Source organism: Danio rerio, chromosome 10 (assembly GCF_049306965.1).
Source record: "Danio rerio strain Tuebingen ecotype United States chromosome 10, GRCz12tu, whole genome shotgun sequence".
NCBI lineage: Eukaryota > Metazoa > Chordata > Actinopteri > Cypriniformes > Danionidae > Danio > Danio rerio.
Window position 1 is genome coordinate 6727268 of NC_133185.1, and position 15815 is coordinate 6743082.

The 15815-nt window shown below is 37.5% G+C and overlaps 1 protein-coding gene across 5 annotated transcripts in view; it reads left to right on the top strand.

Moving 5' to 3' along the window:
• Nucleotides 1–15815, top strand: part of tln1 (talin 1) — a 207001-nt gene that overhangs the window by 126276 nt on the left and 64910 nt on the right. For all 5 annotated transcript variants that reach the window (XR_012385895.1, XR_012385896.1, XM_005155499.6 and 2 more), the window contains 8 exon segments: nucleotides 1856–1958; nucleotides 4242–4450; nucleotides 4662–4781; nucleotides 7204–7401; nucleotides 9079–9218; nucleotides 10131–10224; nucleotides 15182–15271; nucleotides 15360–15482. Coding sequence is in view for 3 of the 5 variants with exons in the window: in XM_005155499.6 (XP_005155556.2) it covers nucleotides 1856–1958; nucleotides 4242–4450; nucleotides 4662–4781; nucleotides 7204–7401; nucleotides 9079–9218; nucleotides 10131–10224; nucleotides 15182–15271; nucleotides 15360–15482 (1077 nt within the window). In the remaining 2 variants the exon portion in view is untranslated.

Below are 15815 nucleotides of genomic sequence, written 5' to 3' on the forward strand. Positions count from 1 at the left end.
TTTTTATTTTGAAAACAACTGTTACACACATCATGGTTCAATGCTAAGGATTTTATTCTACTGGCCCGAATGGATTAGTGGTTTAGATTTTTACTTGCCCTGCCAAAATTTTCACTGGCCCCACCAAAAAAAAAAGAGGTTAATAGCTATTTCTTAACCACATCTTTTACATAATTGGTCACAAATAATGTGTGTGAATCCAGAATTTAAAGATTTTGACAATGTTAAAATATTTGGCAGTAAAATACAGCAGTATGGAAAATGTGCAGGTATTTTATTGCAAAAAATGGTGACTGATTTGCCAAACTGGCGGCAAACCGTTTAGAACATATCTTTTTTCATTGTGTTGTTAGACGTTAGAATCACAAGTTTTCTTTTAGCCTCATAATTTGAGGTTGCCATCATGTTGCCGTTTTTTTCTCTGCATTGATTTCTACCAGGTTACAGAAGAAAATAACATGCTCACAACATCCAATCAGATAAGAGCAATCGAAAAAACATATGGTGTTTACAATCATTGGGTGTTAACGACTTCACAGAGAAGGTAGCATTCAAAGGCTTAAAAGCACAAACTGTTTCTCAATTCTAAAGGCCCGTGCACACCGGGAAGCTTTTTGCTTGTGTTTTCCGTCGACATTTAACGCCTCATGACTAAATAAAGGGCACCAATGTTATCATGCACACCAACACGCAAAACGGCTGACGCAAAAGCGTCATTTAAAAAAAAAAGCCTCATGTTCGTTTTTTTTTTTTTTTTTTTTTACGCGTCGCATTAAAACCTTCTCCACCAATCAAGTTGGCACTTTTGCATTGACCCAAAGACTGTTTAGATCAGGGGTGGGCAAACTCAGATCTGGAGGGCCGGTGTCTTGCCCAGTTTTGCTCCAACACTAATGAAACTCACCTGAACATGCTATTAAGTGTCTTCAAGACTTCACTAGAAATCTATAAGCAGGTGTGTTTGATTAGAGTTGGAGCTAAACTGTGCAGGACATCGGCATGCATGTCACTGATGAGAAGATAACTGATGTTTACTGTATGATGACTGAAATGACCTTAAACACCCAGCAGGCACAAGACGTCAACATATGATGTCAGATTGACGTTGTACCCTAACGTCATGGGGTGGCTGTATTTTGTTTGGAAATAAAAATTGAGTTGACATCAGAACTCAACATCAGGTCAACGTCAATGTCCAACCTAAAACCAACCAAATATTAACGTCTAATGATGTTACAGCTTAGCGTTCTGTGGACGCTATCACTATGACGTTTATCAGACGTTGGATTTTGGCCATACCTGATGAACAAATGTCAGTATTTGATGTCAATATGACGTTGGTTTAAGATGTTGGCTCGATGTTGAATTTTGTTCACTTTCTAACAACCTAAAATCAACCAAATATCAACGTCATTTGATGTCATTATTCAACATCAAAATAACGTTGTCCTTAGATGCTGGTTAGACATTCAATTTTGGTCACCTGACATCACAACCTAAATCTAACCTGATATTAACGTTTTATGACGTTGTGTGTCTGCTGAGCAATAACTAGATCCACTACAGAATGTTACGTTTACACACATCCACAAATTATATGTAAATGCATCAGCTTTTAAAAGCGTAATACTCACTACTCTTGAATACTTTTGAAAGGTCTGCCTTTTACTCATACTTTGAGTAATATTTACAACAAGTACTACATTTTTAGGCAAGTAATGGTACTTTTACTGGAGTATGATTTTTCAGTACTCTTTCTACCACTGTTGATAGCCATAGGCTTGCTTGACCATTATTTTTGAGATATGGGACGAATGTGATTCCTCTAACATGTTTTTATTGTGTTTGTGTTTAGCTGGAGAAGTGCTCTCAGGATCTGGGCTCCAGCACTAAAGCCGTGAGCTCTGCCATTGCTCAGCTCCTCAGTGAAGCAACTCAAGGCAATGAGAACTACACAGGTAACACATCAACCACACACACCACTAGCCCTTAGCTTATTACAGCGATTTGAGCATTTTTGATCAAATCCATCTTTTCAAAACGTCTCGATCCTATGTTTGGTCACATTATTAGGTACACCATCATAGTACTAGCCGGTTTGTCAGCTGGACATCCATGTTTGATTCTTCTGTCCATTTGAGTTTTGAATTTTCCATGACAGATTAATGACACTTTTTGTTGTCTTGTCTGTTGACAACTGAGCGAATTACATTTAATGACAGTTGTCATAAGCATGCATAAAGTCTCATGTGTCATGATTATAAAGTGTCGTGATTATAAAGATTTCACGACAGTCTAATGATCACACAGTGTTGCCAACTATTTTCAATGAAAAGGAGCTAATCTCTGCTCCAAAAGTCGCTAGATTACATCATACCACCAATTTGCATATTACCTACATCATCGCATCCAACGGTTTCTGTTTGTTGAACAGCCTATGGTAATAAAGCGGTATTTATATTTGCACTATGCTTTATATTTGCATGTCAATTTAATTAAATGTTTTGTTGTTTGAATACAGTATATCAATGTAGATGTGGAGTGAATTTGCTGTAATCTCTCAGACATAATAAAGTTCAGATACTGGTGTCACTAAAATCTCTGTGATTGTGAACAACAGAAAGAAAAGAATAAAAGGTACAACTAAATTGTTACATTTAAAACAGAAGAGGAGCAGATCGGTTTGACTGTACTAAGTAAGTAAATACCTCACGGTGCTAAAACATTCACTGTCTATATGCAGAGGAACTATCCGCTCTCAAGGCTGATTTCTACTTTCACCTGGCGCAGTGACGCACACCTCCACTGACTGCACACACATCTCACGAAACAGACTAAGCTTTTATACTTGATGCGTTTGCCACTGAGATATACCTTAAACGACAGGGGGTGTTCAAAAGAAACCCACCGTAAAATCAGACAGATGAACAGAAGTAGGAAGTTTAAAGAACTACGTTATATAATTAATATCATTCAAGATTTTTTAACTAATTATTTTTATTATTTTAAAAATTATTTTAATGATTATAAGGATTTTTTTGTAAGGATTTATTTTTATAATCATTCAAGATTTTTTTAAATCAAACTTTGATGCATCACTTGCTTTTGTTCATATCTCAGACAGTTCTATTAAAATTCATTAAAAATTGTATGACAACAGAATGTGGATTTTTAATAGCTACAAATATTTTTTTTATTTTCGCAAGAATAAAATAAAAAATACTGACTTTTTTTTTTTTTTAGATTTAGCCCACTCCACATTCAAACATTACTGTCTGGCTAGTTTGTGTCCTCTACTTATATACTAAAAAGGCAATAATGATCCATCATTCCTGACCATTGTCACCAATAAAGCCTAAAAGCAGGGCGTCAGTATATTGTAAACTGATATAAAACTAAAATATTCTTTTCCAGTTATCAAAGAAATAATTTTGTTCCTTCATTTTAGTTTTTTAACTATTAAATTGTTTTAAATTCAAAATTGTAATATATACATCAGAGTAAAACCTATTACTGGTGAAAAAAACATATTTCTGTAATATTAAAACCGCCTGGGTCTTCACTTTTGCCATGCCCTCTCTTTTTGGCTTTAACAAACTTATACCTCAGGTTTTCCAAACTTTTACAAAAACGTTCTTCTTTCCCACGACTGTTGCAATTTCTAGCGAAGAATTCTTTTTCATCTGGCTATCCCTATGATCACGCATGGACGGATCATAAAGATGCATGTACAGTCGTACCTGTTTCAAACAAAAACCTCTTCAAAGTGATTCATATTCAACTCAAATGCGGCGCCACAAGAACTGTTCGCTCGAGTCTCAATAAACCTCTGCAAATATTGCGCACTCAAGCGAACTAGCGAACACGTCGAGTATAAACCAGGCTTCAGGCTGCAGGTGTAAGAGACTCTGAGCTCTGAGGCGAGAGTGGGGTAAACGACCCGCTGCTCGTTCAAACTACTAGGAACGGTACAGTTTGGACTCATCAGTGTCTTCACAAATCCCATGTGACACCAAAGAAGTCGCTAGATTTGTCGCTAGTCACTTTTTTGACAATTTGTCGCTAGTGAGGTCTGAAAAGTTGCTAAATATAGCCACAAAATTGCCAAGTTGGCAACACTGTGATCACCTCCACCAAAATATGGTAACACTTTACTTGAAGGGGATGTTCATAAGACTTTTATAATCAGGACATTACACAAAGGGCCTTTACACAAAGGTTTTTCTGAATACTCTGTTCAGGTATGGCTGCTCGTGATGTGGCTCAGGCTCTGCGCTCGCTGGCTTCAGCCGCTCGTGGAGTGGCAGCCAACACTGAAGATCCTCTAGCCCGTAACGCAATGCTGGACTGCACCGGCGATGTCATGGACAAATCCGCCAGCCTGATTGAAGAGACCAAGAGGGCCATAGCCAAACCAGGAGACCCTGACAGTCAGCAAAGACTGGCCCAGGTTAAACCCCTACCTCAGCTTGAGTACTTAATAAGAAAAGCTGAATGGAATTAGAGTTTAAATTAAGTAACGAATCCTCCCTTTTAATTGCTGACGGGAGATTTTGTCTTCCATTGGGTGCAGGGCTTATTATTTTTGAAAAGAAAATTGCCCCTTGTCTCTATGATTAGCATAACTAGACAAGTGTTTTTGCATATGTGTGTGTTTTCAGGTAGCCAAGGCTGTGTCTCAGGCACTGAACCGCTCTGTAAACTGTCTGCCGGGGCAGAGGGATGTGGATAATGCCATCAGAACTGTCGGGGAAGCTAGCAAGAAACTGCTGTCTGATAAAGTGAGTCCCCAAGGCCATGAAGCCACTCATCGTGTCCTTTCACAGACAAGTATTTTCCGCTATTGTTGTCATCTAGATGGTCCTTTTGACCCAAGTCTTAAGTGACTTATATAACATAACTGATGTCGGCCGGTGAAATACATGTGGTTTAACAATGGCTGTCCAGCTCTAAAGGCCTGTTCTCACAAAGCTAATTTATTGTTGTAAAAATGATTCACAGCACACATTTGAATTTGATTGAATGGCTGCAAATGTGTCTGTTTGGAGGGAGACAAACAGATTTAATTGCAACAGAGAGGTTTATTGTGAGATTTTGTTTTATTCTATTTTAGAATTAAGAACTTCCTTTTGATGCTAAAAAGAAGCTGGTTAAGGCAACATTTATGTCGATATTGGACTACGGTGATGTTATCTATATGCATGCTCAGTCTCAAAGTCTGAATGCATTGGATACTGTTTACCATGGTGCACTAAGATTTATAACTAACTTTAAATCCCTAACTCATCATTGTGTGCTGTATACTAGAGTAGGTTGGTCTGCTTTGTCCATTCGTAGGCTAAAGCATTGGCATATCCTTGTTTACAAATCTATACGGGGTTTACTCCCACCATATTTACAGAATTACATTTGTAAAAAGCCTGTTCTTAGTTATTGTCTTCGGTCACAGTATATTTATTTACTATCTATTCCTGAAGTGTGGACTGAGATTGATAAAAGGCTTTTAAGTACGCAGCACCTTTTGCATGGAATAATCTGCAAACACAGTTGCAGTTCAAAGAATTGATTTCAGTACATGCTTTTAAAAAGACTATAAAAGATTTAGAAGTTGAAACAAAGTTTTGTAGATTTTTTTGAATAGTTTGTCAGTGTGATTCATGTTAATTTTATTTATTTATTTTTTGTCTGTTAGACTTACGTGACATGTATACTGCCTAATCTTGGCCAGGACGCTCTTGTAAAAGATATTTTTTAATCTCAATGTGTCTTTCCTGGTAAAATAAAGGTTACAATAATAATAACATAATGTTTTTTTTCTGTCAGATTGTTATAAAAATGGTTGATTAGAGATGTAATGAGTCACTAATGTCTGGTTGATAATTGATTCAAAAGGGTTAGATTGTTTAATTAATCATGATACCTGTTTTAAACAGCAGTGTGTTTACTACAAACTCATTCAACATGCAAAATAGCAAGATCAAGTTGTAGCTGCTGATAGTTTAAAGTGGTTATGAGTGTAAAGACCTCAGCTTGTGCCATAAAAGAAAATCAATTCTTTCAGTAATTTGGAATTGTTTGTTTTAAAATTGCAATTTAGTAGTAACTAGACAAAATATAGATCAATTTTACAAAGAGATGTGCAGTATTTGATCAGTTATAAAAGGGCACTTGTTCAATTCTAAATTGTTAAAATAAACATTGGCATCAGTATCAAATTGTGAGTTGAGTGAATCATTACATCCATATGATCAACCAATTATATTTGCATCCAAATTTCAGTCTATCCATCATCTGTGAATTTTTAATCAGAATTTTTAATCCATTAATCTGTCTTTCACTCGATCATCCACCCATTTGTCTTTTCATTTCATCTTGTGGTCAATTCTTTATCTATTCATCTGTCGTTCTCTATATTTTTTCCATTAATCTATGCAAAGATAGATAGACAGACAGACAGACAGACAGACAGAGGTGGGGTGGATGGACGGACAGACGGATGGACGGACAAACTGATGGACAGACAGACAGACAGACAGACAGACAGACAGGCAGGCAGGCAGGCAGGCAGGCAGGCAGGCAGGCAGACAGACAGACAGACAGACAGACAGACAGACAGACAGACAGACAGACAGACAGACAGACAGACAGACAGACAGACAGACAGACAGACAGACGGATGGATGGATGGATAGACAAACTGATAGATAGATAGATAGATAGATAGATAGATAGATAGATAGATAGATAGATAGATAGATAGATAGATAGATAGATAGATAGATAGATAGACAGACAGACAGACAGACAGACAGACAGACAGACGGATGGATGGATGGATGGATAGACAAACTGATAGATAGATAGATAGATAGATAGATAGATAGATAGATAGATAGATAGATAGATAGATAGATAGATAGATAGATAGATAGATAGATAGATAGATAGATAGATAGATAGATAGATAGATAGATAGATAGATAGATAGATAGATAGATAGATCCATCCATCCATCCATCCATCCATCCATCCATCCATCCATCCACCAGTGCATGAGTGCACTGAAGGACTGCATGGCCTTAAACAAACTTCAGTTCTTCCTGTTTACTCTGTGTTTCCTGTTAAATATTCATCTTAGCAATGTTACAGCTATTGTAGTTTTAGAAACAGACGCTCTGATCTCGCTGTCTGATGTTTCTGCAGTTTCCAGCGAGTGGGAAGAATTTCCAAGAGGCTCAGGCCAATCTGAACGAGGCTGCAGCTGGACTAAACCAGTCAGCAAATGAGCTGGTGCAGGCCTCGCGTGGCACCACCCAGGACCTGGCCAAAGCCTCCGGGAAGTTTGGACAAGACTTTAACCAATTCCTGCAGGCTGGAGTGGACATGGCTGGACAATCCCAGGTATGGACAGATACAGTACATGAATGTTGGCAAGGCTTTGCAATATAGGGGAATTACCAACCTACGTCACATGACGTCACACGGGTTCAATTGTGCATAATGGTTGCAAAAAATGACCGGTTGCAATAGCAAACATGTCGCAAAAGTACAAAAATAGAAAACTTAAAATTTACCGTACACCACATTGCTTTAATGTCAACCGCAGACGTCTTCGGCTAACAGCCATCAGAAGAGCTGATTAAAAATGCTGGACTCTGCAGTTCTCATTTCATATCAGGTAAGTTCACGCTATGCGGAATCATACACATTACTCATTTTTGATTGCAGCAATGATTTCAGCAAAAACAGTTAAATATGGTGAATTTAACTGCGGACACTGAATGCTTTGAATGAAATGTAACAATGTTATTTCACATACTCTGCCGTACTGATGCAGTTCTTTTAGAATGTAGTTGTTTTGCTTGTTGATGGTTACCCAGGCCTTGTACAGCTCCGTCTTCTTTCCTTGTCATTGACTAGGCAGAACCTTGGTTTTTAGCACTACAAAGTTTTAAATCTGGTAATCATGGAACATTATTTCTTGCACATGACCACAAAGAACAAAATTATAGGCATCCAAAGACTTGTAGGCTTTTAACTTCACTTGCAGTTTCAATAAGATAGTTGTGTATTCCGGGCTGGATGCTTGGCCATTTCGTCTCATCCAATATCCATTGGAAGGGTGCTATCGCAAATGGACCTGTCAGATGAACGCCGCTCACTTTATGTTAATTACTGGGTGACAAGCTGTTATAATACGCTGAAAGCATTATGTAATTAATATATATAATATGTAATCAATATAACTCATCTCTAATACAACAACAAACTCTGTAACCGCATTGGGTCTCATTCCCTCGCTGTAAATGCTAGCGCTCTCGGTTTTTCTTTCTGCAACCTCGATGCGCACGCATCCTGAATGTTTACAAACAGGTAATTTGCCTAAAGAATGAGCCTTGATCACTTTTGCTTAATTATTCTAGAAATAGATTTAACCCTCTGGTGTCACTTATTTGGGAATCGCACTTGTGGTCTTAGCTGGTCAAAAAGGCACTGTAAAGAACCCTCTGGGCTTTTTTTTTTTAGCAAAATGAATCTAATTTATTTTTGTTTTCTATATTATTTGGAATTTTGAGACGGCTTTGTTGTAATAATTAATTTGCATGTGGTAATTAACATCCATTATCCCTATTGAAAACAATGGAATTTTTTATGTTTAAATGATTACATTATTTCCAGGTAAAATCGAGACTCTGCCATTTAAAAAAAACAAAAACATTGGTTGTAAAAAAAATTACCCTTAAGAGTGTCACCCCGTTCATTTCTGTGCACTTTTTTCAGCATCATGGTGAATTTGTGTTTTTGCAAATGAAATATTTTCTGAATGTTCATATTTTTTTCCCACATTAATTTCCTAAAGACCACAAGTGTGACTATTTTTGAACAACCATTAGGCATGCATGAATCATTGCCTCAATATTTTGTTCATTTACATTCTGATGAAATGTCAAAATGACCGAAGACTACCAGAGGCTTGCGGAATGCTAAGGCATACCACAAATGCTAATTTCAATAAGAATTGTGCTCGTTTTCCTTTTGGGCTGTTTTAATAATGTCTCCTCTTGTCTCTTCCTGTAGTCTAAAGAAGACCAAACTCAAGTGGTCACCAACCTGAAGACCATCTCCATGTCCTCCAGCAAACTCCTGCTGGCGGCTAAAGCTCTGTCCACAGACCCCAACTCGCCAAATCTGAAGAACCAACTCGCTGCTGCTGCTCGGTTAGCACTCTGTTGCCTGTTCTGTGTTTATCAAATCCCATTGCGTAGACCAGTAATCACTGCTATCGTCAGTACTAATAAATCCCAACAGCCTGTAACAAAGCATTTAAAAAAGAAAAAAAAGAAAAAGTGTAGTGCTATGAATACTTTCCGGATGCACTGTACATAGCAGAAATCAAAATATCGCAACGCCAGATTTTCCCAGTATCGTGCAGCAGTTTGTAGATTGGCTGTTTTCTGCCATTTCTTATTCCTAGTCATTTCACCCATAGGCAACTGAATCGGAAGTTCTAAAACACTTAGAAAAACGAGCGCCCTTCCGCATTGCAGAATAAGGTCAATAGAATTTGGCTTAAGAAATGTCTCAAGTGTTCATTGTTTTTACATCAGCTGCTGTTTGAATCTGTCTCTGTGTCAGGAGCTTACTGTGTTTTTGGAGCATTTCTTAAGAGCCCTCAGATATTGTGTGCCTGTGATAGTAGGAAGAAGGAAATCAAGCACACACACACACACACACACACACACACTCACAGCTCTTCTATTGACATACAGTGCATTACATAAGTGGCATAGTCGCTTTTAGACACATTTGGGTTGAAATGAGCGCAATTATGTAATGAGAATCTACAAAAGCAAAGCTGTTTGCATCGCTGCAGCTCTCAGAGGTGCGTGAATTAAAAAAAAAGCAAGGCAGGATGAAACAACAGCAGTTAATGGCTTTTCTCCGCTCAAATTCCAAAACTCCCATCACTCCCGCACTGAGCATCAGAGCAAGAGAGAGAGAGAGAGCGCGAGAGAGTGTGTCAGTGTGTGGTAACGCACGTGGGTGGACTGTTTCTCACAGATCTCTCACACTATTCCTCCCCTTTCCTCAGCAAACTCTGATGTCTCTCTCTCTTTCTTTCTGGATAGCGCGGTGACAGACAGCATTAATCAGCTGATCAGCATGTGTACCCAGCAGGCTCCGGGACAGAAGGAGTGTGACAACGCTCTCCGTGAGCTTGAGGTGCTTCTTCTTCTCTCTCTCTCTCTCTTTTTTACCTCTGTTTCCGCATCTTCTCTGTCCTCATCAGTTTGTGTGAGTGTCTCGCTTTCATATGCAGCATTTGGACTCATATTCAACCTAAACTGAGCAGTGTATTATGAAGAGCGAGATGACATTCCTTTTTGAGACTTTTCTCTTTTGCTTTATTTATTATAATAATGTAATAACGTACTTGAAAAACATGTGTTTTTTTAAGTTTTTATATATAGATGCTCTTTCATATATGTGTATGCTTGATTTGACATTCTGTTTAATATTGAGCAGCGAATATTGGACTGTGTGCGGGTTTTAAATTGTTTTAAAAATTTATTTTTGAGGCAGTAATGATATAATTAAGTCATTACACCATCATTAAAGTTTTGGTTAGATTGTAGTTTAGTGCTTTGGAATAGTCTCGAATGCAGGGCTATTCAATTAGTTTGTCATGGGGGCCAGTTCATGAAAAGCATTCCAAATGAAGGGCCGGAGAGATATGACTTGCAATATAATTGATGACACAACAGCAATATAAGAGCCCATATGATGTATTTCTGCTCCTTAAGACACCCATGTTGGCTTTTCTACATTAAAATGTTAATATGTTGTATTTTGATACTACACAACATCACGGCATTGTACAATGTGGCTTTTTTTTACAAACATATTCAAAGCACAAGAAAAGCAGTGCATTACTCAAATAGGCTTCCTCTACATTCAGACACATTCATTTGTTTTGTTTTAAACTGCGTAACATTTAGGGATGCAACAAATATACATTTTGGTTGTGCGATTATATAGTCTGAAGAGTAATCATGGTTTCACGATTATAATGCATTCATTAAATTTAAAACACTACTAGTTTAGAAAGTCACAAGAAAACTGATTATATTTTAAAGTGTTTATTGCCGCTCAGTAAGCAAATACAGCACAAAATATTAATAAAAACAAACAATAGTCCATTTCACTCTTTGGACCAGGGGTTCATTTTTGCCAGAACACACCAGGGGCCTCATGTAGGAAGACTTGCATGGAAATCTTACTAAAACATTGCGTACGCACAAAGCTGCAAATGTGCGTACGCAGAAAAAATTTCAGATATATGAAACACTGCGTACGTCGAATCTCACGCATATTCTTTTGTACATCTGAATGAACGTGAAACTGAGCGCAACATGCACGAGCACAAAACCCCTCCCTGCCTCCTCCCCCGTATGAATATGCTAATGACCATGCTAATGGCAAAACCCAACGAAAAAGCAATGGCAAAATCAAGCAAAAAGAGAAACTTTGAACAGAATGTGAAATGGAGGTGCTGCTTTCGGAGGTAGACTGGAGAAAAGCGGTGTTATTTGCAAGTTTGTTCTCCGGCATTAACAGCAAAAGAAAAAAATAGAGTGGGAGAGTTTAGCTGATGCGGTTAACACAGTTGGGTCTGAACATCGCACTGAGTGCATTAAAAAAAGAAATAGTGTGGTTTAAATCTGTAAAATGTTGCAGTATCCTTAGCAGTCTCAGTGGCGCACATCGTAAGACGCATGTGATCATGTATTGACACATCCGAACATAAACTCGACTCGAACCCAGCGTCTGATGAACTCTTTCTTCTTTTTTTCCCCGCTACATATCAGATTTTGCCCACTATTTATCACGAGAAAGACAAGTAGGAATCATCAGTAAGTTTGTGCATCATATTTTATTTGCACATTTATTGAATGGAAATGTTTCTGATTCACGCATGCGAATTCATCTTCAGATAGTTTCTTTATAGCAATGTGCGTGCAGTAGATAGCTCAGATTACATTAGGAAACAGGCGACTGCTGCAAATTGTGCTTTAATGTTTAGCTGGTCAAATGTATGGTATGGAAACCTTACATATCTGCTAGATGAACCCGTCTCATACAGCTGCCATTGCAAGGCTCAGACACTTTGTAGAGAGGAATTTAACACAACTGCCTCTAGGAGTCGCCAATGGAAATAAAACAGACACGCACAAAAAAATGTGCATACGCCAGCCAGAAAGCTGCCGTGAAGCTGCGCACATTCCCACGTTCAGTTCATTTAGTAAATCCAAACGTGAGCGATTCTGAGCGTGAAACCTAACGTACGCAAAGTTTTTGTGCGTACGCAGCGTTGATACATGAGGCCCCAGATCCACCACCTTTGAAATCTGATCCGACACCTGATTTTACTGATCCCCCTCCTCAACCGCCCCCTCCCCTGTCCACTGTTTACTTTTCATTTTCTTCCGCGACTCCCCAACCCTCTTCACTTTTGTCCACGAAAACCCCCTGCTCTTCACTTTCGTGCGTGACACCTCTACATCCTTGGGTAACATGCGGATCTGTTACCCTGATCTGTTCCGGGACCTCGCAATTCACAAATTAAGCACTGCTTTAGACTATAAGTAAATGAAAATGTTTGTGATTTTAACATGAGTGATCATTTTATAATGAAAATAAATGTCAGAACAATCAATAAACAAATAAAAATACGAAAAACTTTATTAAAATATTACTTGTCTAATATTAATTTAAGCTTTATATTTGTTAAGACTTTAAATAAGCTGATATTATTATCTGCTTTCATACATACATAATCATTTTAATAATTTGTAATAATTCGTCTAATGTATCTTGTGCTTACATCGCACTGGAAGCCACGCACAACTAACCACTACAACGTGAGATCATTTCTACTGCGTGTGCCTGCGGAAACCCAGTGCTTCGGTCAGCTTGCGAGCCGTGCATGCAACACTCCCAATATGCGCATGTCTCCATTGGAAATAATAAACTTGGATGCAGAAAAGATGCAATAAGTAAATGGCTTACTGCTATAGTTAATCTAATGTGCGTGTATATTGGCCTCGGTATAAGCTGGGAATTTTAAACTAACGCACTGTTGGCATAACTTTGTTTAAGTGCAGCAGTTTTGTTCCGTGCAACACAAATGCAGCATAGAGAAGCCTTTATGATTATTTAACCGTAATGAATTTAAGCGTGGTTATTAGTGTAATTAATCAATTAGTAATTAGTGTAATCATTGCATCCCTGTTAACGAGTTCAGTTCATTGTATGAAAGGCCTTTTCTACAAACATATCCAAATGTTTTTGTCTGCCCACGCCACTCGTTTAATGTCAGGTGACTCACGCTTTGCACAACCTTCAACTGCAGCTCGAGCTGTATTGAACAGACGCATATCACTTCATTACTATAGCGGCCGTTTTTCGACTGAACTAAATTTATTTTTGATCTCTTGGCACACTATTTTGAGGGCTGGAACAAATTGCCTTTGGGGCTGGGTTGAATTGAATAGCCAATGAAAAGCCAGGCCAATTGAATAGCCCTGCTCTAATGCTTAGCAGGGCTGCATTTATTTGATTAAAATACTGTAGTATCGTTTAACATTATAGCTTTTAATAAATATACAAAAATAACTCTTAAAATGTATTCAAATATAATTGTAACTGTGATGTGATTTAACTCCACTTTTTAATTAATTATTATTTATTTATTTATTTTTAGTCCAGCCAAACTGTCTAGATGAAAAATGAATTGTTAAATACTGTGATTAATGGCCTTGCTCTGTTAAACATCACTGGAAAAATATACATTTTACAGTTAGGCTAATAATTTTGTCTTCTCCTGTATGGGTAGAACGTTTTTTTCTATGTCAGTTTTTTTTTGTAGCATTACAGATGCCTTGATCATCACTTTTGACCAATTGGGAATGCATACTATTATTAGGAGTAATGTTATTCATGATCTTTCATTTTGTTTAGTCTCTTATTTATCAGGGGTCACTATAGCCGAATGAACCGCCAACTACTGCGGCATATGTTTTATACAATGGATGCCCTTTCAGCTGCAACCCATTACTGGGAAAAGTAGTAATATTACCCAAAAATGACTGATATTGAATACTAATATAATTAGTAAAATATTAGTGTTTTTCAAAACCAAAACATTTGAATGGTAGTATAAGATTTAGATGCATCTTTGTTATCAATTTTATCATTTGTATGAGATGTTTGCTTAAAATTAAAGATCTTTCTTCTAGTTTTCATTAAGTGCTCAATTAACTGGCTCATAACTAAGAAAGTGTTCAAATGCAGACAAAAAAATAAAAAATAACAAAAAATGTGATTTTCTTTCTAATTTTATTTAGATTGAACTATACAATGTGTACTATGTAACCAAGTAAAAAACATAATTTTATATATATTTTAAAATTATATATAATTTGTTTGTACATTTCTTTAACTTATTTTAATAATTAATAATGTTTTAATAAAAAAGTTATACTAAGTTTATCTTCATATTTTAGGCAGTTTGATTGATTGAACTACTGAACTACATTGTAAAAAATCATATGACAAAAATCATTATAAATATTTTTGTTACTTAAACTTATTTGATCAGTTAATCAGGTTTTACCACATTTTTAAAGTTTAACTTCATATTTTTAGGCAATTTGAATAATTTAACTTGAGATGACTAGTAAAATTGAATTGATTCAGCTTAAAAAAATAAAGACAGCATTGTTTTTTATAGTGTTAAGTGCTTAAGATCAGAAACTTGAACATAGCACAAATGTAAAAAATCAGCATTCGTTTGTTGCCTTGCATATATTTTGTGGATTGCATATGCTAATCGTGTGTGTGTGTGTGTGTGTGTGTTTGTGTGTGTTTGTGTGTGTGTGTGTGTGTGTGTGTTTGTGTGTGTGTGTGTGTGTGTGTGTGTGTGTGTGTTTGTGTGTGTGTTTGTGTGTGTGTGTGTGTGTGTTTGTTTGTTTGTGTGTGTTTTTGTTTGTGTTTTTGTGTTTGTGTGTGTGTGTGTGTGTGTGTGTGTGTGTGTGTGTGTGTGTGTGTGTGTGTGTGTGTGTGTGTGTGTGTGTGTGTGTGTGTGTGTGTGTGTGTGCGTGTGTTTGTCTGTCTGCAGACGGTTGGAGGAATGCTGGAGAACCCAACAGAAGCAGTCAATGATTTGGGCTACTTTGACTGCATTGACAGTGTGATGGAGAACTCAAAGGTGCCACAGGGATCACAATAAAACGAAAACTAAATCACCCAATCTCAGTGTTGAGCTAATGCTTTATTAATGTTGATGCTGTTTGCAGGTTTTGGGTGAGGCCATGGCTGGCATTTCCCATAATGCCAAGAACAGTAACTTGCCAGAGTTTGGAGATTCGGTCAGTTCAGCGTCTAAAGCGCTGTGTGGTCTCACTGAAGCAGCTGCTCAGGTAAAAACACTTATGTGTGTGTGTGTCTGTGTGAAGCTCATCTCTCCTAAATTAGAGAGCTGAAGAGGTGGTGCGTGATGAAATGTACCAGTGCTATGATGCGTCAAACATCTGGACTTACAGGAGCGCATTAAATGAACAAACACATCCGCTGTTCTTCATCGATGTCTTCTGTGCCTTTGCTCACACCTCCGTGCTTTTGTTATTTATGGGCACAAGAATACACTCTCACACACTTGTGCAAAAAGATTTCCTAATGGCTTTGATGGGCAGTGAGTCATTTAACTGCTTTCTGAGCTTAGCCCTAAAAAATTGTTCACTCAGAGCTGCCAT